Source organism: Grammomys surdaster, unplaced genomic scaffold (genome assembly GCF_004785775.1).
Source record: "Grammomys surdaster isolate TR1022 unplaced genomic scaffold, NIH_TR_1.0 262, whole genome shotgun sequence".
NCBI classification, from domain to species: domain Eukaryota; kingdom Metazoa; phylum Chordata; class Mammalia; order Rodentia; family Muridae; genus Grammomys; species Grammomys surdaster.
Window position 1 is genome coordinate 5,281,425 of NW_021604703.1, and position 22,942 is coordinate 5,304,366.

Consider the following 22,942-nt stretch of genomic DNA (forward strand, 5'->3'; position numbering starts at 1 on the left):
TAACTTAGTCTCAAGAGATACCTGACAAACCAGGAAGTCTTGTATGTCTGGGAATAGCTTAGGAAATGGATCCTTCAGTCAACTCCTAGATGAGCTAAGAGGTTTTGGTATTTGGAAATTGGTTTACTAAAGGCACCTTTGTGTAACAATGAAGAGGCAAAGTGGGGAGTTCAGTCTTTCAGACACAGATCCATCCTGCTGCTAGAAGCCTAAAATCATCCTGCATTGTCTCTTTCTCCGAGATTAATCAGTCGTCCCAGAAACCCAGAACACCAACAGCCCTGGGAGTTGACTCCTTAGGATATAGTTGAGGTAGTACACTTGCCTATATTTACACTAATTGGTCTGGTTCCATCTCTGCCCACAATACCAGGCTAGAACAATAACTTAACTGCAAACACTCCTATTCACAGTACAGTGGAGGAAGGACACTTAGTCCCTGCTGCCAAGTAGCTCCTAGTTCAGGGTGCCCAAGGGAGTGAGCCAGCTGATGCAGATCAGCAGGAACAGTGAAAAAAATGGATAAAAGAACCCAGTATATCTAGGAAATTCTGGGAGTTTAGTGATTTGAGACTGTAACAATAAAAGTGGCAGGAAATTAAACTGAAGAAAAATGATGCACCTTACTGCAAAAATCTTGTTGCTAGGCTCTGCAACAGAGAACTAGGAACTAGGAAGAAGTAGCCAGTCTTGAAGAAGGCAGATTGGTCCTATATGAATTGTAATTTGCAAATGATTAATTCATAGTGGGAGCAGACAGCAAAAGAGTTTTTGGTGTCTTCCAACCCCTTTATTTCTTAGACTGGATCGTAATGAAAGAAATTTCATGAGGAAAATGGATGAGGCCTGGTGAATCCTGGGAACAGTAAGTGAAGCTTGAAAGGGAGTCCTAGCTAGAGCCATATGGTGTCATGGACTTTACGTCAAAGAGGTCACTACAGTTTGTTTTGACCTTTGAGACAGTCTCATCCATGCTGTTGTTGCCTGTCTCTACTTCCCAAGTGAATTACAGTTATACTGGGTATCAAAGGTATTCATGCAAGCACTCTACCAACCGAGCTATGTGCCAGCCCTGTTTAGAGATTGTGTACATCTCTGTGTGTGACACACACACACACACACACACACACACACACACACACCCCACAGGTTCAGAAGGCTATCCATAAGGTATTCATTTCCTAAAGACTTTTGATGTAGAAACTTAAGGGTTCTATGGAAAGTGTGGGACTGTGTTTTGCTGGAGCAAACATGTGAATGAGTGTTTCCTGAAGCAGATACAAGTGACTGGATGGGGTTTGCTCAAGAAATGCCCCCCAAAAACTTCTGGTGGTGTGCTCTCTACTTCTTGCCGCTTCCACAGACTGACTAGCAGAATGATGTCAGCTGAGACAACTCACATGGAATTTTGTTAAGTCAGACTCACTTGCTGAGGCAAGACTCAGAGAGGACACATGATGTTTGGAGGGAGTATAAATAGGACCAAACAGACAGTGATGGAGGCTAAGCTTGACTTGCTTACATAGCTAAATGCTTGTTGGCCTCAGGTCTTTGCTGATCTATGTTTCACTGAGGCACAGCCAAGAACTTTTCCTGCGATTCCTGTTGATCATGGTCCCATCTGCTGACTCATACTGAGGCCTGGCTGTCTCTGCTAGGTTGGGACACGTCTCCTGATTCATGTGCTATCCCGACTCTACCAAACTGGACTGCTGTTATATCTATAACATGTTTGCAAGTAGATCAAGTTGCTGCTGCTGACCTGTAAACTGAACTACTGGTTTCCAGACAACACAGATGGGAGTTGCTCCAAAAAACCATTTTTAAACACGTTCACTTCCCCCATATCCTTTCTTTTCCACTACCCTTGGTGGGTAGTGGGCTAAAAGGGAGTTTGAAGTGTTTAAGAATCACCAATAAAACTAGGATTTGAAAAAAATTAAGGTTACAAACTTTCACTAACCCCAGCAGAAATGAATCAGATAAATGGAAGGTTCACTACTTTCATCAGAATTTTTGGAAGACATGTCACCCCCAGCAAGCTTAGGCAGACAATGTGGACGCCTTTGCACCTTTATTCATTAGCAAGAGTGACATTCCTGGTCCCACCTGCTTACCAGGGCCTTGCTCAACGTATTTCATATCAGTGACTGTTTCCTTCTTTCTTAATGGCGTAAACCTTAGTGCTTTTGGTTGTTTTAGATAATAAAGTGCTTAGGAAACTGCCTAACACAGTTAGTGCAAATGCTGTTTAATTGTCAATATATCTGAAAACTGATGTCTAATTTTACCAGCATGCCATCCAGAACCCACAGCTCCTAGGAGAACCACTAGGCTCTCAAAGCAAATGTCTTAGAAAATAACCAATTGGATTTACTCTAAGACATGAGTTTCCCAATAATGTCATGGAGAGCTTTTATTAATTATGAAGGATTTAGTACTTAGGGTACTTGTTCCCTCCTAGCTCTTATAACTTAAACTAACCCACTTATATTAATCTATGCTCTACCATGTGGCTGGTTACCTCTCCTCAGTTTTATATGTCCGTCTTCCTCCTTGTCTGAATGGAGAACATTCCCCCTCCTGATCCTTACCAACGAATCTTACTCCTCAGACTCTCCCAGAGTCCCTAACCCTGCCTGGAAGTTCCACCTATCATATCCTCCTTTGCTATAGGCTGTTCAACTCCTTATTAAACCAATCAGAAGGTGTTGTAGGGTGTTTACAAAAACAGATGGTGCTTAACAATACCAAAGCTTGGTCTGTACTCTGATCTCTGCTGGTCCAGAAATCACCATTGGAACACTACAAAGGCAATCTAACACAGTGCACAAAACAATCATCCCAACCTTACAAGCGGTATATAATGAAGGGAGGGTATACCACACACTGCCTGTTGCACAAACCTCCGGGTCTACTGTCTTTTCTCCCCCTCAACCACACCATGGTCTGGGGCTTTAGTTTATCTTGCCGATGTTTCAGGTGAGATTTGATTGTTAGGAATCAAACAGCAGAAGCTTTCACTGTCCTACAGCCATCCCTAACTCACCCTGAATCTGTCCTGCCCACAGCAGACCAGAGTCTGTACAGATAGCTTCATCTGTCCACTTGGAACTTCCATTGCTTTCCTCTCACAGGAAATGAATCCACATTCCTACCATGGTGGTCAGAACCTCAGAGTCACACACACTGTCACCTTCAGCCCTCTTTTTTCCCTGTCCCTGGCAAACATGCTGGTCTTGCTAAACATCAAATCCCCTAAGCCAACTTCTTTGTTGGGCAGCTCTTCCTGGGACAATCAAATCTCCCAAGCACCCCTCCCCCTTCTCACTCTGTAATCCCCTAACATAGCTCTGCTGACCTGTCATTCGCTTCCTGATGAATATTTTCTGTTTGATGGACCACCTTTCCTAGTCACACCAACCCTGCAGTGCAGGGTTCACTCGATTTCTCCATTCTCTGCACAGTGCATGGACCTATGACCACACTAAGTGAGAGAATGATATCTTTAAAGCCCAGGATAGAGTCACTGACATTGCATCCTAAAGGGTGGTCAGCAATCCCAGAAGTGTCGATCTCAGATCATATTTTTAAAATTGAATTTGGTTTACATTTTTACCAACAAGGAAGTTCCTGCATGAATACTTACTTATTACATGGTCAAAGGCAACTAGAATCTTCAAGGAGACATTTTGGTACATTGCTTCATACTCACAGGGCCATGCAAAATACAGTCATCTGAAGTAAATACAAACTTTCTATATAGCATCCCAGAAAGACTTGTTTACTTTGTAGAGACTTCCAGGGTCATTGTCCTCTTCCCCTGCAACCCTGCTACCTCAACCCTCACTGCACTCAGGGACTATCACGCCTACCCTGTGTCCAGCTTCAACAGAGGCTGTAGAACCTGATTGTCTTTCCAGCTGTTTCTCTACTGCTAGACGCTATTACAAAGTTCCTGGACGTTCCCTGGCTTTGCTGGCAGATCCTAGGGTCTAGTTCCCTTGATAACAACATCCAGGACCTCATTTCACAGTGGGTCTCCACAGGACTCCACTTGTCTGCCCAGCGATTGGATAGCGCCCCACAGAGGCTTCTGGGAATTGTAGTTTCGCCCACAAAGCGACTCGGAGCAGGCGCACTTTGTCAGTTTTGCTCTTGGGCTCCCTCTGAGAAAAGGAGTCCAAAAACCCAAGTGCTTCAACAGGGAGATTTGTGGGAATTAGGCTTCCTGGCTCCTGTACGAATGCGCAGGCGCGGCTCCGCGTCGAGCAGCTGGCTCCAGCTCATTGTGTCCTGACTGCTCTGTTGAGGGTATCCTTTGTCGCCGCAGTGGACAAGCTTCTAAGAAAGCCCCAAGGTGACCTGCAGTGTCCAGAAACCGAAGGTCAGGTGTGGAAATGAGAACGGAAGGGACCCAGACTAAGGGTGGGTTGTGGTCCGTTTTAGATGGCGTGGATCCAGTGTCCTTAACTTTGCAGCGCATGTACTGAGATTGGATTCCACACAGAGAGGACCAGCAGAACTCTCTTGTGGTGGAGCTAAGGGATCCGAAACTGATTGCATGTGAAGGGCGGGTCAAGACGTCTAGCTTATCTTGTAGCAAACTCAGAAATACAGTTCCGTCCAGCTGCTGAGTATATTCTCAGTGTGGCTCCAAGTTCTCTCTGAGAAACTTGCGTACAGGACACCTTCAGTGCAGCTCCTGCACTTGACAAAACTGTGGAGGGTGACTTTTGTGAATGATTCATTCTCCCCGAACCTGACCCCCTACACTCTCCCAAACCCGAAACACCCTTCTACACACACACACACACACACACACACACACACACACACACACAAAGAGAGAGAGAGAGACAGAGAGAGACAGAGACGGAGGGAGGGAGGGAGGGAAGGAGGGAGACAGAGAGAGAGGGAGAGGGAGAGGGAGAGGGAGAGAGAGAGAGAGAGAGAGAGAGAGAGAGAGAGAAAGGGAGGGAGGGAGAAAGGGATGGAGAGGGAGGGAGAGGGAAACAGAGAAAGAGACAGAGACACAGAGAAAGACAGAGGGAGACAGAGGGAGGGAGGAACAGAGAAAGGAAGGGAGGGAGGGAGGGAGGGAGGGAGGGAGGGAGGGAGGGAGAGAGAGAGAGAGAGAGAGAGAGAGAGAGAGAGAGCGCAAATACACTGCCTTTTACTCCTGGTCACTTAAACCAGAGAAGAATCCTTAAGCCACACAATACATGGACTGCAAGGCTTCCAAGGTGAAGATCTGCCCTGCTTAACTCCCTTCCCTTTCAGGAGAAAGTTCAATCTTTCCCTCTTCCTTCCCTCTAGTTGGGATCAAACTGTCCCAGGAGGAAAGAGTGGCTTAAGACTCCAAAGCACAGCTGTAGGGGAAAGGACAGAGAATGGGTAGTGTTTTAGAACTGGGCTGGGCAAACTTTCTGCAGGAGAAAGCCAAAGCCACACAAAACAGAAAGGCATGCAGGATCTGACGAAAGGAAAGATGCAAATGGCATGGGGAGCAGTCACCTTACAGATCGGGCAAGGACAACTACCTTCAGAGGGGCACAGCACCGGGAGCAAACTGAACAAAGAACTCACAGCTTTGGGAGAACTGAGGATGCCAGGATAGGGATGTTGAGGAGCATCCCTGTGACCTTTGACCCGGCCCTCTCATCACAGGTGTGCAGATGGTTCTTGTCTGAGGAATCCTGCAGTTGTAAAGCTCCTCTCCTGCCTCCTCCCTACTCAGTGTTCCTCAGCTCACCAGAGAAAAGGAATGGCTGTCAGCCACCTCCCAGCCCTGGTCCAGGTGAGTGGGGGAGGAGCCTTGTGAGTCATCACCATCCAGTGTCATCCCCGTGTCCCCCAGTTGTGTTCTTGACTTGAAGAGTACGTGTTGTTTGCTCCAACCAGAAGCTCTCCTTATCCAGTCTCCCTAAACGCCTGACCCCAGTTGCTCCCTCCCTCCCATCACAGGTCTCCTCCTAGAGAGCTTCGAGCTCTCTGTAAGGCAGGTAAATGGCACAGCTGGGCACGATTCTAGGTTAGTATGAAATGAAAACCTTTCCACTTCTCTTAGCCAGTAAGATGTTAGTCCTAAATGGGAAAGGCAGGAACTGAGCTGGGAGCTAAAAGAAGGAATTTGAACTGCTCCCTGTGAACATGGGGTTTCCTAGACTCCACTTGTTCATTGATGTCTTTTAAAGACAGCATGTAACTTTTGTTTAAGAAGAATATATGATATTAGTAAAAAAAATAATTGGAAGAACTTTACTTCTATAGGTTAGGGGGATAGCTTTGTGGTAGAATACTTGGTTGGCATGTATAGGGCCCTAAGTTCAGTCTCCAGCACCACACACACACAGGTGCACATACACACGCATACACACACACACTCACAAAGCTGGGTATGGTGGCCTACACCTGTAATCATAATACTTGGCAGACTGCAGCAAGATTAAAAGTTGAAGGCCAGCCTGGGATACATGGAGAGCCTGTCTCCAAAGAGCTCAGATTTAAACAGTATTCTAAGTAGAGCCAGTCTCTTTAGGTAAAACCTGTTCCAATTCCTTTGCTTTTATGTCTTTAACTCTCTGGGACATGAATGTATGGGAGGTAAGAAGCTGGGAGAGCCACCAACCAGTTCCAGCTTGCTGGCTGATCATTCTCTTCTTGAGTTTTATAATCAAAGAGCTTTATTTAGAGGCTGAAATTTCAAGATTGGGCCACCCGGGGTTGCCTATAGCCCAGCGCTATAGGCTGCATCATATGTAGCCAATGACACCACATAACAGAACAGAGAACGGTGCAGGGAGTTTTGCATGGTGAGAGCAAACAAGAGAGAGAGCCAAAGTGTTAAATTTACTTTATAACAGTGTGCTGCTCCTAATAGCCACTGCAATCCAGAGAGACTTGCCCCATTCCTCCCAATCCTACAGGATGTGCATTGAACCCTTCAGAGGCTGGAACTCGAGGAGCCTACTCATGCCCCATATAAGCCCCACCTCTTAAAGGTGTCCCACTTCCCAACTCATTCACACTGGGCAACAGGCACATGGACCTTGGAGGGATGAGCCATATCTGAGGCATGGCAGTTAAGCACTATTTGTGTTGTTCACAGGCTGCTGTGGTTAAAAAAAGGACGTTAAGTGTATCAGTATGGTTTGCTGTCATTATCAAGTGTTAGTTGCTTCCGCCATCAGGCAGAAGAGCTTAGGGATATACAATGTATCAGGTTTTATTAGCTGTGTCAGAAACCAGAGATGAGCAATGGTTCTTAGTAAATCTACTCACTGCTTCACTTCAGCCAGTGTCTCTTGGCTCCTTGCTCTGCACCAAAGCTTTGCATACAGGTAACAAACTTCACTGAGCTATCTTAAGCTAAAGCAGGCATTTATCAGAAACATAGTGAATTGCCTTCCCACATCCAAAGGCAGAAACACAACTAGACTTTGGCTATGGAAATGGAGTCTAGAATATGCTTAGAGTCCCTCCTCTTAGACCCTTTGCTTTCTTTTCTGGACTTCCACTTGGCCCTTCTTCAGTGCACACAAGCCCCCTGGCTTCTTAGCTCAGAAGACCACACTGTGCAAGGGGCCGTTTTCCTCGCTAGATTCCAGGTTCCTGAGAGAGACTCCCGCCCTTTTTGAGAATTTCCAAAGAAGGGATGGGTTATAATCAGAGAAGACATGGATGATGTCACAGTACAGAAGGATTATTTCCGTAGTGTGTGTGTGTGTGTGTGTACTCACACATGTGTTTGGGTGAGCAGATGAGGAGTGAGGCTTACTGAAAAGAGTGGACATTGAAGGACTTGGTGCATTCTGAGAAGTGCATCCTGTAGCTGTTTGGTCTTCCTGTGAACACACAGCGGATATTTGTGAACACCTAGATGGTCTTCATCAGCCTGGTCCCCTAGTGTAATCCAGGGATTCAGAAAACACAAAGCACGTGAGGTTGCTGCTGGTGAGATGCAACATAGTGTTTCACAGGAAAGATTTCTTGAGTGTTTTGGGATGTATGCTAAAATAATGATTTAAAAAGAGGACATTAAGTGTATCAGTGTGGTTTGCTGTCATTATCCAGTGTTAGCCACTGTACAGTACTGCCTGTGCGCTGTATCCTTTTACACTGTTGCCAGTGTCCTTTGTTTATCTACACCGCCATCACCACAAACACAGAAGTATGCACTGTAGTGAGAGGTTGCACCAGCTACATCAGGGCTGTGGAGAGTGGGAGACGTGGGCACAGTGAACAAGTGCACAGTCTCACTACTTCTCTCCAGTTGGTACCAAAGTTGGAGACAAAGTTTGTCTGCAGCACAAAGCTTGGCCACTAGGAGATACTGAGGAAATGCCTAGCTTTTCCCTGAACAGTAGCTTCCTGCAGACGGATGATCCAGGAGAGGTGTGGAGACAGCCAGTATAAATTTTCCTGTGGTATGCCCTGGTTGGTAAGGAAGGGTTCTGTGTTACAGGACTTGGTGACCTTTGAGGATGTGGCTGTGCTCTTCACCCAGGATGAATGGGGTCGGCTGAGCTCTGCCCAGAAGGCCTTGTATCGGGATGTGATGCTGGAGAACTACAGTCACCTAGTCTCACTGGGTAAGCTGGACAGCACGGCCTCAGCTTCAGCTTTAGGGGACTTCTTGGGGTCCCTGATCAACAGAGTGGGTGGGAATTGGGCTGGCTCATGATTCTGTCTTCACTCCTAGTATATGTCTATCCCCTTGGGGTCCCCAGAGCTCTGTTGAAGTCTGGAGATGTATCACAAGTTAGAGGGGTGTGGGAACAGACTCTCTGTGTCAGGTCCCAGGCCATTTTGTCTCTTGCAAACATGGTCACCTTCCTCTCTAATCACAATTTCTAGAATATTCTGGGGACCTGGTCTTATCTTTACAATGACTCTTATCTCTATTATGCACAGATGAGGTCATGGTTTTCTCCTTCCTTCACAAGCAGGTCTCTTAGGATCCCGACCAGATATGTTCTTTCCCCCGGAGGAAGTAGAAGAATGTTTGTCAGAAGAGGCTCCCGAGGGCTTTGGTCTGGGTAAGAGTCATGTATGTGGGAGAGTGGGAGAGGGTCACAGGTGGTGGGGGCTGTCACATGAGGTCTCAGCAATGTGACATGCCTGGGCCACGTTGTCCCAGCATGCATATCCAAACTGACATTCTGTATGGAAGTCTGTACATGTCTGAGGGCTTCCTTCTCTCCTTGTTTCACATAAATTAGTAGTCTGTGGCCGGAGAGGTGGCTCAGCTGTTAAGAGCACTTGCCCTCTTCCAGAGGACCCAGCTTCCGTGCCTGGGCCCCACATTGTGCAGCTCACAATTGTCTGTGACTCCATCTCCAGGGGATCCAGCATCCTCATCTGGCTTCCACAGGTGCACTGCACACATGTTCATATCCATCAATAAAATTGAATTTTTACAAATTAGCAGTCTAAGTCCTGGATAGATGGATGGCTTTGCTATTAAGAGCACTGACTGCTCTCCCAGAGGTCCTGAGTTCATTTCCCAGCAACAACATGATGGCTCATAACCATCTGTAATGGGATCTGATGCCCTCTTCTGGTGTGTTTGAAGAGGATGACAGTGTACTCCCATACATAAAATAAATAAATAAATCTTAAAAATTATCTAAACCCCCTTCCCCCAAATATGGCCTATTCTAAATCCAACATGCAGGAGCTGCCTGTACTTCTCCATTGAGGAGCCTCCCTGGTGCTCTGGAGACAGTTCCATGCTTGCTGACACAACTTTTTTTCTAGTGAAGCCAACACACATATCCTCCTGGCTCTTGTTCTTTGACCACATGGGGATATATTCACCCAGAATTTAACTGTCCGCCTGCGCCAGGCTCGGTGCTTGCTCCAGGTGCCAGAAGGGCCAGGGTTGTCATACTCTTTGCTATACTGCTCACACTTAGAGCAGAGTGTACCTGCTAGTGAGACTTGCTGTCTGGAATGTGGAGAACATGACAGTTCACGTGTCCTGTGGAGTCCCCTGGGGCTTCTGACTCAGAGACAGGAATATGTCTTCCTGCTACTTTGAAGTATTCTAGAAAACTCCCTTTCCTTACCTAAGATCCTGTAACAATGCACTTTGCTGTAGTGTGTTACAGGCTATAAAATATCTTTTTTTTTCTTGAGATAGAGTGTTTCTACATAGCCCTGGCTGTCCTGGAACTCCCTATTGTAGACAAGGCTAACTTGGAACTCACAGAGGATCCCCTGCCTCTGCCTCCCACATGCCGTGATTAAAGGCATGGGCCATCATATTTGTCCCGTAAAGTATCTGTTAAGACCTCTTACTATTTTTTTCACTATAATCTAGTGAAATAGGCAAAGGTTTCTATATCATAGTTAATATCTACCTACCTCAAATGTCTAAGACTCAATGTTTGATGGAATTTAAGTATCATAACTCAAAATTGCAGTTATTTACAAAAGTATTTAACTGACCACGGATGTAGCTCAGTGGTAGAGCTTGCATGGTGTCCTAGGTTCAATCCCCAATACAGGGAAATAAAGAAAATCTTTAGCTCACCCCTATAGAATATTCTGTAGATTTGATCTTCTTTGACAACCAAAATGCCTCAACTCAATGAGCTATCTTACCAGCCCCAATCTCCAACGTTACAAGTACTGACAAACCAACACACCTGACTTGAGATGACAGGTCACAATTAAAAGTCAGACACTGAAACTCTCCTATATAATTACCTTCAGTTGTATGTATAATATATATATAAACATAGGGGGTTTCATATTTAATATTGAGTCCCGTCCCAAAGACATGTCATTATGCATGTGCAGATATCTCAAAATGAAGAACAGTGGAGCAGTGTTCCCAGGCATCTCAGGCAAGGGCTGCTCAGTTGTCTTAGATTAAAATTTCCCTGTTGTTGCACCTATTACTCTTGGCTTTGCATAGACTGTTAGTTTCAATTAGCACACATAGCATTAGGTTTCATTATAGTATTTTCAAACAAGGTATGTTTTGTTGATTCCCATGCTCTGATCCTACATCCCCGCCTCCCCCTAACCTCCCTTCCACGTTTATATCACACATGTCCTCTTGCCCGATCCTTCTCAGCCATTCTTTCGCCCTCTGTGGTCTCCCTTCTTGCTTATTCATAGCCTGTACCTTCACTCGCATACAATACACAGAAACATGACAAGCTGGGACGTACTGGGTGAGAACATGTAACTCTGTTTGGTTGTTGAGTTGAGTTTTCAAGACAGGGTTTCTCTGTGCAGCCCTGGCTGTCCTGGAACTCTGTAGACCAGGCTGGCCTTGAACTCAGAAATTGGCCTGCCTCTGCCTCCTGAGTGCTGGAATTTAAGCTTTGCACCATCACTGCCCTATAATTTTTCTGAGTCTAGGTTACTTCCAATAATATAATACTTTCTCTCTCCTTTCTGTAGTAAAAATGATTTACTATCCTAGGCCTGGGCTTCTACTCCGCCTTTAGTTATTGAGTTCCCAGATGGAAGACACACACACTACCTTTATTCTTATGATAAGCCTTAAGCAGCACAATAGCTGGGCAGCTGCCTACCCTCCATGCTGTTAGAATCTAATTTCCTATTGATAACCCTGAGTTATTGCTTACTATTTACTGTTCCATCTGGGCTGCTCTTAACTCCAACTGACCAGCCCACATGTCCACGTTTTGATGGCTCAATTAACCCATGGTGGCTTTTCCTCCTTCCTTTCCCACACTCTCTTTTTCCTTGTGGTCCCAAGCCCAGGAAACCTAAACCCCACCCATGTCTCTTTTGCCCAGCCATTGGCAGCTTTATTTAACCAATCACAATTAGCTGGAGGCAGGGTTACTCAGTGTCTTACTCTCTTTAGGGCAACTACTCTTGGGGGGCCCAAACTAGCATTAGAATACAAGCAGCAGTAGGCCAACCCAGCACACCTTCCATTTTCCTGAAACCTTCATGGTTTCATGAAATTCACTGTGTGTATCTTCCACGTTTTCATTATCATTATCCGTTGATGGACATCTCGGCTGGTTCCATTTTCTTACTATTGCAAGTCAAGCTCCAGTAAACATGGATGGGCTATACTGGGACGCCGAGTGCTTGGGGATCTGTTCAGGCATGAGATAGCTGTCATATGGTAATTCTATATTTAATTTCTTGAGAGATCCTTACTGATTTCCATATGGCTGTGCTTTACACTCCCACCAGCAGCAAATAAGGCTTTCTCTTTGCCCAATTCCTTGCCAGCAGTCATTCTTAGACAGTTATTTTTACTCACAGAAAGAAAAACATCATGATAGATGGCTTTGCTTTTTACAATTTCTGTCCTCTGGGCCATGAGCTGACAGAAAGTGCCAGTTAAGTGACACACGGGGTGGTCTGGGCTAGGCATTTATGCTTGCTGACCCGTTTAACCCCTAATGTCCTGCAAAGCAAGAAGGATGGGTGCACTCTGCACCTCTTACCCAGTGAAGACAACGAATTTGCACTGATACTGCTCTTGGATGGAAGGTTGGAATTAGCACAGACCCAACTGAGCCCAAAGCTGTTGCGTTTCCCATATTACTTTTAACCAGGCAGGATCTGAAGGATAACGACCAGACCTCATACCTCAAGTCGCTGTTGGTCACTTTTTTAGTCTCTTCTTCATTGATTAATCTGTTAGGTCTCTGCATCTTATACTCTTTAGCTTCCCACTCTTTTTTGGTCTGTGAATGTATTTGTGTATAACCACGCAGTTTCATTTATAATTTTATTTTTATTTTAGTTTGTATGTGTGTATGCAGGTGCACACATAGAGAGGCCGGAGGATGTCTTATTGCCTTGGGGCAGGCTTCTTCACTGAACCTGGAGCTTGCTGTTTTTCAGCTATGCTGGTGGCCAGCAAGCCCCAATGATTTTCCTGTCTCTATCACCCTCCTCTTCAGTGCTGGGGTCTCGGTAGCTTGTGGCCACACTCAGCCTTTGCTTGGTGCTAGGGATCTGAACTCAGGTTCTCACGCATTCTTACATTCTGAGCCACTATCCCTACCCCATTTGTCATTTTAATTGTGTATTATATCCTCTTATTCTCCCTCTTTGTGCATTTTTTCTCTTAAACTTACTGGGGAATTTATTAGAGCTGATATATTGGTCTTCGATGTCGCAATTTTATTTTTTCACTTAGCACTATCGTTTCTTCTTTTGGCCTTAAAATACATTCATTTTGAATACTGTACACTGACTATAAAAATAACATAATTGTTTGAAGTTTTATGTGCTAAAATTATGTGCCTGTTTGCCTGACAAAAGTCCTACTTTTATTCTCCAGTACTGGAACTTGAACCCAGAGCCTCATGAATGCTGGGTAAGCACTCTTCCACTAAGCTGTGGACTCAGTCCTAAGGAGTTGTGACAGTGGTAAAGATGCAGAATGCATGTCCTACCACCTAGCTTATGAAATGAGAATAAGAAATGGAGTCCAGTGTGCCTCCTCACCACGTCCTCCTTCCAGTATACCAGAAAGCCTCTATCTTGGCATTAAATGTTTATTGTTATCGTTGTTGTTGTTGTTAGTTTTTTCAGGACAGGATTTATCTGTGTAGTCTGGCTGTTCTGGAACTTTCTCTGTAGATGTGGCTAGCCTCAAACTCCTGTCCCTGTCTCTTCCTCCAAAAGTGCTATGTGCCACTATGCCTGGCTTTGTTTTACTTTAATTATCAGGGGAGGAAGGGTCCAGATTGTGCGTGTGTATGCAGTGCTCCCAGAGACCAAAAGAGGGCATCAAATTCCCCTGTAGCTAGAGTTAACAAAAAGTTGTAAGTCACCCCAACACATACAACCCCTACTGCTACCACACCACCACCACCACCACCACCACCACCACCACCACCACCACCACCATGGCTACTAGAAACAAAACTGAGATCCCTGGATGCTGAGCCATCTCTTTAGCCCACTAGCTTTGTTTTCTGCCAAATTTTCTGGGTTTCTTTTCTGAGTCACATTTTCTTGCTGTGGCAAGATCCCTGGGAGGTGTAATTCAAAAGGAAGTACGGCTTATTCTGCCTCAGTTTCAGAGTCTGTAGTACATGGTGAGCGGACTCCGTTACTTTTGGCCCTGCAGCAAGACAAACATCATAGATGGTAGGGGAGGAAAGCTCCAGCTTCATGATGGCCTGGAAGCTAAGAGACATAACAGGAAAGGGTCAGGAACAAGATGAACCCTTCAAAGACATTCTCCCAGTGACATGTTGGCTCCAACCAAGCCCTGCCTCCTAGTAGCTCATTCTGGTAGGACTAAAAATTAATAAGGTTTCTTAGGTTGGGTTTCATTCCTGTGGAGAGACACCACGACCATAGCTATTCTTATAAAAGAAAACACAAGTCTAGCCACTGTTACTACCATACTGTCTTGTTTTTATTTTACAAGTCGTTGAGCAATCTGTCCTGATGCTGCTTTAACATGTGAGGTACTATACACTCTAAGCCAGAGAAATGCAGAGAATATCCACGTAGGAACCTCCTGTGAACACTACTGAAAACTGACATAGGTAACATGGTCTTTCATGTTTCACTTGTCTTGCTAAAGGCATATCGAGTTTTTAAATTCTTGCTTTTTAACCTCTCTGTAGCTTGTTTTCTGTATTATTTCCCTCTTCATTGGATTTAGTTTCCTCTTTTTCTGATCTCTTCAGATTAATAGTCAATATCTATTTGTTTACTATATTTGAAAGCTTTAGCTGTCCTGTGAGTGCCTGTTCATGCCTGTATTTATAGCACATTTCAGTTCAGAAGACTTATAATTGGTGATGTGATTTCTCCTTTGATGTGTCAGTAATACAGAAATGCATCACTTTCTCTCTCTTTCTCTGACTTTGAACATTTGGATGTTCGTTCAACGTGTCCACATAGGTGGAGATGTTCCAATTACACACAGAGAATTGCCCCTTCGACAGAAGCCCATTTTCTCTAATGCTGTGGAATTTGTCTGATACTAACACAAGCACTGTCTTTCTTTTACATGTTAAATTCTTTCTATTCTTTTATCTTTACTATTTCAGTGCCTGCACTTTCCTGTTTCTTTGTTAATGGCCTGTAGCTGAGCTGTGTTTATTTAGATTAGCCCCACTCTGTGTGGGGTTGATGTCTGTTCTCCTCTTCCTACTGTTCACTCTCCTGCTTTAAATCCCTTTTTATCTTTCCACCTTTCTCTTGGGTTGTTTTTATTTTTCCATGTTCGTCCTGTGTTAGCTCATTGACTTACAGTCTTTAGACTTTTAGTGGTAAGTGTGATATTTAGAAACTAGCTTTTTATTATCCAAACTAATAATGTTCTCATACAGGATGGGGAATGTAGCTCAGTGGGTAGAGTCCTTGCCTAACACGCTCCAAGCCCTGATTAATCCCGGCACTGCATAAACCTGGCTTTCTGCTGCACACCTATAATCCCAGCACTTGGGAGATGAAGGTGGGAGGACTTAAAGGTTAGGGTCATTGTCAGCTGCATAGTGAACTTGATGCTGTCCCAAAACAAAGAAAACGGTATCATGTTTTCTTTGATTCCTGAGAGCGGGCTCATGTGCCTTTCACCCTGACAGCGCTTGGGCCTTTCCGTGTTAAACTGCTTCCTGTCCCTCCTTTTGTGTTGCTTGTCATATATTTTTTTCTGTGTATTTTAGCTCTACAAATGTCAAGGCGTTGTAATTATTACATACACGATCTATATTTAGTATCCAAATTTTACTTTTCTAACTACTTATTCCTTACATTTCTGTATTTTCACACATTTGCTCCTTCCATCTGTCAGGGACACTTGTGGTTTCTCTTGGACATAGACATGATCTTTTGTTTATTTGTTTATTTAGTAAGCAGTTATCTACTTTCTTGTTGACTCTTTGGAGATGTTTTCTCTTTTTGGTTGACTTCCTCTTTTGAGTTTGGCAATTCGGTTCTTTTAACTCTTGGCATGTTATGTCATTGTCTTCTGGGTTCTGTGGTTTGCCTCAACAAGACTTTTTTCTACCCTCACTGGCAATGGAACTGCATTGACGCTTTCCATATGTCCTTTGGCTTTCAGTCACTCTTCTCTGATGTGCCTAGATGGACTTTAGCTTTGACCATGTTCATTTACAATAAGGGCATGTCTCCCAAGCTCATGATTTAAGCCTTAAAATGTACCTGTTTGCTTTTCCCAGTTATTTGTTAGCATAGTATGGTCTACATAGAGATTTTTAAAGTATTTTTTATTGTATTTTTGTGTGCTTTCTTTATAGGCATATATTTTATAAAACCTACGTTAATAACTGTACTTAAATGCTTAACTTCTGTTGGCATTCTTTCTAGGCTCCACCCAACAGTTACCTGGTAAGAGCCAGATAGGACTGGCTTGCTATAAAAGAGGCTGTTAGGCCTCTTCGTACTCTCTGACTCTCTTCTCTCCCTGACCCCTTTCTCCCTCTCTCTCCTTCCCCTTTCCCTCCATATGTTCCTGGCTGGCCTTGCCTATCCCCTCCCCTCCCCTCCCCTTTCCTCCCATCCTCCCTCTTCCTCCTCCTTCTCTTCCTCCTCCTCCTCTTCTCCTCCTTTTTCTTTCTCTCTCTCTCTCTCTCTCTCTCTCTCTCTCTCTCTCTCTCTGTCTCTATTTCCTTCTTAACACCCTTTCCCATGCCCTAAATAAACTCTATCCTACACTATACTTGTCCTACGGCTGGTACCTGCTGAGGCACCCCTCCCACCTCACCATACCATGCTCTACAAAACATATCTTTGATTTTTTAAAAAAAATAAAACACAACAACCTCTCTTTTAGTCCATCACCCATCAGAGGTAGTGGGAAGGAAAGATTAATAAGGCAAAGAAGGATGTGGACCTGTTTAGAAATCGTCCTTTGGGCTGAATGGAGTCCGCATTGTCAGGGTATCAGCAGTTTAGCTCACTTGAGTCAGCAGCAGCAGCTCAGTCCACTCGCAAACACCATTCACAAATCAGCAAAGACAGTTCGATCCAGAAGAAAAGGTGCGGCTCTGTCAATCGGCCCGAGTCCACGGAAGTGGTAAGAAGCTACCAGAACAGCACCAGAAGTTCTTTGGTGCACTTTTCTCTACTAAGTCATGACAAATGATGATCAGCAAAGAGTGGCAAGGCAAACCAATGCCACGCAGCTTTGTCCACTGTCCGTTGAGTTATGTTTATAACCTTTCCAAACATCACATGTTCTCTCAAGTATCTGCTCTAGCAAAACATCACATGCCCCTTTTCCAGGCAGCTTCCAGAAAAACACTACATGTCTGTTCGCAGCAAAACAATCTTCTCATAAGACAATTACTAGAAAAACATCAGACGACACTGAGTCTCAACACAAGCCCCCAAAATTTCCACTTCATTCTTTGATTAAATTTTTTCATACAACATATTTTGATCATGGTTTTTCTCTCCTTCCCCCGACCCCAGACCCTCTACATCTAGAGATATCTCTCTAGAGAATTTTTTGAGACAGAATCTCTTTTGAAAAGAATTTTATTATTCATGTGTGTGTGCATGCATATGTGTGTTTACCTATGTATATGTCTATGTACTACATGTATACTTGGTGCATGCAAAGCCAGAAGAGGGCATTGAACACCTTGGAACTGGAGTAATATACAGATGTTAGCCATTGTGTGGGTGCTGGGAATTGAACCTCAGTCTTGTAGAAGAGCAGCCAATGCTCTTAACCACTAAGCCATCTCTCCAACCCCCAAAACTTACTCTTTAACTCAGGTTAGCCTCAAACTCATTGCGGTCCTTCTGCCTCAGCCTCTCAGATGTTGATATTACAAGCATGAGTCAGCTTTTATGGTCTATATTGGATATTTTTGAGCTTTGAAAATCAGTTAAAATCTATTCAGTCACAAACAAAATAACTGTTCTCAGAATTCCAACTCAGATGCTCTGAAACTGGGCACTTCTGCCTCGTGCATAGCATCAGCCTCTACCGCCCTCCGTTCATTTCATTCCGTCAAGCCATTTCACCAGAGTAAAAGTGACATTTCTGTTTTAAATATCTTTCAGGAGGGATTACAATGGCCGTGAGTAAGAAATTCCTCAAGGCAGATATCCCTAAAACAGAATCAGATCAATGGATAACGAAGGACAGAGCCACCAGAGAGACTCACTGGGTATGTGCTAACTTGTTAGATTGGCAATGCCAGGAAGGTCAGGAGGTCAAGTCGCAGCAAGTGGTCCTCACCCAACAGGACACTCAGTTAAAGCTCAGTGAACAGAAAGTCAAGGGTTCTGACAAGAGCCGCACAGCGAGCTCATCACCCATCCAACATCAGAGATCTCAAGCAAGCAAAAAATCTTTTGAATGCAGCAAATGTGGAGAAGCCTTCTCTAAGAGTTCCACCCTTAAGAAGCATCAGAAACTTCATACTGAAAAATTCAACCCAAGTCAGAAAACACCAATGAAAGAAAAACGGTATGAATGCAGAGAATGTGGGAAAACCTTCCACCAGAGTACACACCTCATCCATCACCAAAGAGTTCACACTGGTGAGAAACCATACGAGTGTAAGGACTGTGGCAAGACATTCTCAGTGAGCTCTTCCCTTACCTACCACCAGAAAATCCATACCGGAGAAAAGCCCTTTGAATGTAATGTCTGTGGAAAGGCCTTTATCCGGAACATACATCTTTCCCACCATCGCAGAGTACATACTGGAGAGAAACCTTTCCAATGCAACATTTGTGACAAAGCCTTTGTTTGCAGAGCACATCTTACCAAACACCAGAACATTCACAGTGGCGAGAAGCCCTATAAATGTAACGAGTGTGGGAAAGCCTTCAGTCAGAGTACAAGTTTTCTGCAGCATCAGAGAATCCATACTGGAGAGAAACCCTTTGAATGCAAAGAGTGTGGCAAGGCTTTCAGGGTGAATTCTTCCCTTATTGAGCACCAGAGAATCCACACTGGGGAGAAACCGTATCAATGTATCGAATGTGGCAAAGCATTCAGGGAGAACTCATCCTTTGCAAGGCATCGGAAAATTCACACTGGAGAGAAACCTTACAGATGTGGCTTGTGTGAGAAAGGTTTCAGGGACCAGTCAGCCCTAGCACAGCATCAGAGAACTCACACCGGGGAAAAGCCTTACACGTGTAACACATGTGAGAAAGCCTTCAGTGACCAGTCAGCCCTTACCCAACATAAGAGAATTCACACGAGAGAAAAACCGTACAAATGTAAAACCTGTGGGAAAGCTTTTATCCGAAGCACACACCTCACTCAACACCAGAGGATTCACACGGGAGAGAAACCTTACGAATGTAACAAATGTGGGAAAGCCTTCACCCAGACTGCAAACCTCATTCAGCATCAGAGGCATCACACTGGAGAAAAGTGAGAGGGAGGGAGTTCATAATGCTGTGGGGATGATGTTGTCAATTACTGAATAGAAGACATGATCACAATGAAGTCTTTTATCATCATGGTTATATTTACTGGGGCCAGGTTTCATCATGCTGAGGGTCTTGAGAATCTTAAGAATGGTGAACACGCCTTACTCTTCAGTCTGCCTCAGCTGGATAGTAGTGCCTTTTTGTTGGCTTGAATTACTATCAGAACCGAAATGAAATGTCTTTAAAAGTATAAATATCAGTTTATCAAATTTATAATTTGTTCAGATAATTACAAAGTTATGAAACTTGAGATTGCGAAGCAAAGGAACAAAAAAGTGAAGAAAATAGTCTAAGTATTTTGTTCTAGATTTTCTTATGTAAGAAAGTTGCTGTCTTTAATAATAGAACCCTCTGTCTCTCCTCGCCCCCATCCCTGAGGCCCAGTGTAAAGCAGGTGCCATCAGTAATTCAAGAAGTAGTCAAGAATCAGTTACATTACGCTTCTCATGTTTCAGCTGCCCTTTGTCAGTCTCCTGGGTCTGCCTGCCCACTTGCTTCTTACATGTGTTCAAGGAAGGTTCATTTGATGTATGTGATGATCTTCTAACTTACTTCCAGCTCTTACCACCATTTTCCTTGTTATCACCCCCCTGGACCTCATTCATAATGCAAGTCAGAATTGCAAAATCAGCAGGATCCACGCTTCTAGAGTTTGTACCCAAATCCAGCTTTCAGGACTCAAGGTCTCTTTCTGGAGGCAAAGGTACTGTAGCGCCCAGTTGTACCCACCTCAGCTAACTATGATCCTGGTGTAATACCTACGTAGGAGTTTTACCATGATAGCCATTACCCTCTAGCCATTCCAAACCATCATCAGTTTTCCTTCATCCTAATGAGCTGCCCGGAGGGCATGCACCTCAGAAGTGCCTGGGGCATTCTGCTCAAGGGAGGCTAAAGTTTCCTCACATTTGTGGAATCCCACCAGCAGACACTGGAACTACGAGTCCTGTGGAGGGAAAACTCCCGTTTCAAATTTCTCTAGTCTTTCTCTTTGCCAGGATTTCCTCAACTGCCCTGATTTTACATACGGGTTCCTTTCCCCTGTTTATCTAAGGTTTCCTGACCCTGGCCATCATAGGTTACATGTCTGACCTGCCACCTTCTTCCATATTCACTGACTGCTTTCCAAATGACCTTTTGGTGGTTGAAGGTTAGCTCAGAGGGAACAAGCACTTGCTGTTCTTCCCAAGGACTGGAGTCAGGCTCCCAGCATATCAGATGGCTCACAAACTGTCTGCAACTCCAGCTCCAGGTGATCTGATGCCTCCAAGGAGACTGTGGTCTTGTTAGCTGTGAGAAATTCATTACCTTGGCTCAGGTCATCCATCTAGAAAGTGGTAGACTGTACCTAAGCTTGTTTTGTTTGTTTGCTGTTTATGTGTTTGGTTTTTTTCCTTGCATGTTTATGTGGGTTATTTTGCACTTGCCTGATGCCTGTGACAGCCAGGAGAGGGAGTTAGAGTCCCTGGATGAAGTTACTTCATTGCCAAAGATATCAGCATTTCTTTTCTGTTCATCTAACACTCAGAGCAGGCCCCACCTCCAAATCCAAAGAGATGAAAACTATTTAGGGAAATTTTCGCAGTTAGAAATAAAAGCTTTCAGAAAAATAGAGTATTTCACTTTTGCTATTGATTTTCTTTGTTTCTTCAGATAAGGGTCTCATGTAGCCCAGGTTGAACTAACTATGTAGCTGAGGCTGGGCTTTAAATTCCTGATTCTCCTGACTCTACTTACCAAATGTTGGAAACACAGGTACGAGCCACCATGCTGAGCAGTTAAGGGTATTTCTGAAGCCGTTTCACACTATCAGATAATGGAAGAATATTTACATACAATTGAATATTTTATTACATTTTTAGAAGAAATTCTGCAAACTGATACCTAAAGCAACAGAAAACTAAAGTCAAATGGGGAAATGTTATATTTGTTAACTAGAATTTACTCAATACACTGAAAAGTAATACGTGTGATGGATAATTAGAGTAAGTTTGCAAGAAGCAGCATGTCTTAAAACCAGAATAAGTGTGACAGAATTTTCACGATGTTGAAAAAGTACAAACATATCATTAATATAAGATAATATATAATAATATAATATATATAATTATAATATATATAATATATTATATAATATAAAATATAATATATATGATATAAGAGGTAATAAATCTCTTACCTGCAAGTCACAGCAGCTTCCATGGGAAGGAAGGTTATGAAGAGGTGAGTGAAGTCGGTCTCACACAAGTCACAGCCTTCCTCTGATGCGAGCAACTCAGACTGAACAGAAGAACTAATAATAAATATGGACTAAGCTTCCAATACAAACCTCAGATTTTGTTGGACCTGATAATTCCAGGAGGAATAACTCAAGGACAGATGATACAATAAAGCCTTCAGGTATAGTCTTTTCTGAGGAGACAACAATCTATTCTAGCAGAATCCCTTATAATATTTACAAATTTGAAGAAAAAAACATAAAAACTTTATTTCCATTTGATTGACCAGTTATCTTGTCATTCAAAGCTATAAATTCTCATTAAGACTCTCAAGGAGTTGCCAGTACCCAATGAGCACAAAAAGAAAAAAAAGAAGAAAGGAAGAAAATAACCAAGTAGAGGAATTTCAGGAGGTGAGATAGATATCTCTTGTCAAAGTCATGACTTGGATACACTGCAGAATTCAGGAAGGAAAGAAACCTCATTGTTACAGTAAATATGAAAAGTTCCCAGTAACAGAGGACCTACTGCTCTCTACAACATCAGTCATGATATGGAGAAAGTCAACAGTGGAATGCTTGAGAGAGAGCCAGTAGGAGGAAGGTGGCGTGGCGGCCATTGTATATTAAAGAATTTCCACCAGAGGACAAGATTGACTGGACAGGAAGTGGAGGCCTTGACAGGAAGCCAGGATTCTAGTCAGTAACCTTAGCTGAATCTGTGAAGTGCAGTCTAGAAAGACTAGAAATCTTTCTAAGTCAAAGAGTCAAAGCCCGGTAAACCAAATGGATGAAAACAAAACAAAACAAACAAGAAGAAAAAGAAAAGAAAAAGCTTTCAACTAGAAGTCAAAACTCACTGCATACCAGAAACAAAGAAAACAGTAAGTGAAAGAAAATCTTTATTCGGACTGTGGCTTACCGACTCTAGAAAAGATCACAGAGGAGAAAAACACCATGAAAACAGTCACATGGACAAGGCTTTCACTTTTCACACGTTTGAGGATTCAAATAGGACAGAAGCCTCAGCATGGAGTGTCAGAACGCACTCAGCAGTAAATGCGGAGCTGTGCTTTGCACCGTGGGACACTGGGAACACATCAAGTGAGGAGCAGCTAAACAGCACAAATATTCTAAAGAGAAGCCTGCTGTCTTTAAAATGATAAGTAGTATATCTCAAGGTCAAAACTTTTTATAGCTTGGAGCATCTGTCCATTAAAGTGCAGCTCACTTTCAGAAATTAGCTCTGTGCCTTAAATACTGGAGAATCCACAATAAATTAAAGCATTGAATTCAATACATTAAAAGAAAAACAAG

The 22,942-nt window shown here is 43.7% G+C and overlaps 1 protein-coding gene across 2 annotated transcripts; it reads left to right on the forward strand.

Moving 5' to 3' along the window:
* Positions 1–4,273: 4,273 nt before the first annotated feature.
* On the forward strand, positions 4,274–19,616 carry Znf454 (zinc finger protein 454). 2 transcript variants are annotated; one of them, XM_028775979.1, is made up of 5 exons: positions 5,768–5,800; positions 8,468–8,594; positions 8,952–9,041; positions 10,928–10,930; positions 18,022–19,449. In XM_028775979.1, the coding sequence occupies exons 1-5, from the start codon at positions 5,768–5,770 to the stop codon at positions 19,350–19,352; spliced, it is 1,584 nt and encodes a 527-aa protein (XP_028631812.1). In that variant the 3' UTR covers positions 19,353–19,449. The 2 variants fall into 2 exon arrangements, with proteins under 2 accessions (XP_028631813.1, XP_028631812.1); XM_028775980.1 differs by lacking the exons at positions 8,468–8,594; positions 8,952–9,041; positions 10,928–10,930 and adding an exon at positions 4,274–4,387 and having other exon boundaries at positions 5,671–5,800; positions 18,019–19,616.
* The last annotated feature ends 3,326 nt before the right edge of the window (positions 19,617–22,942 follow it).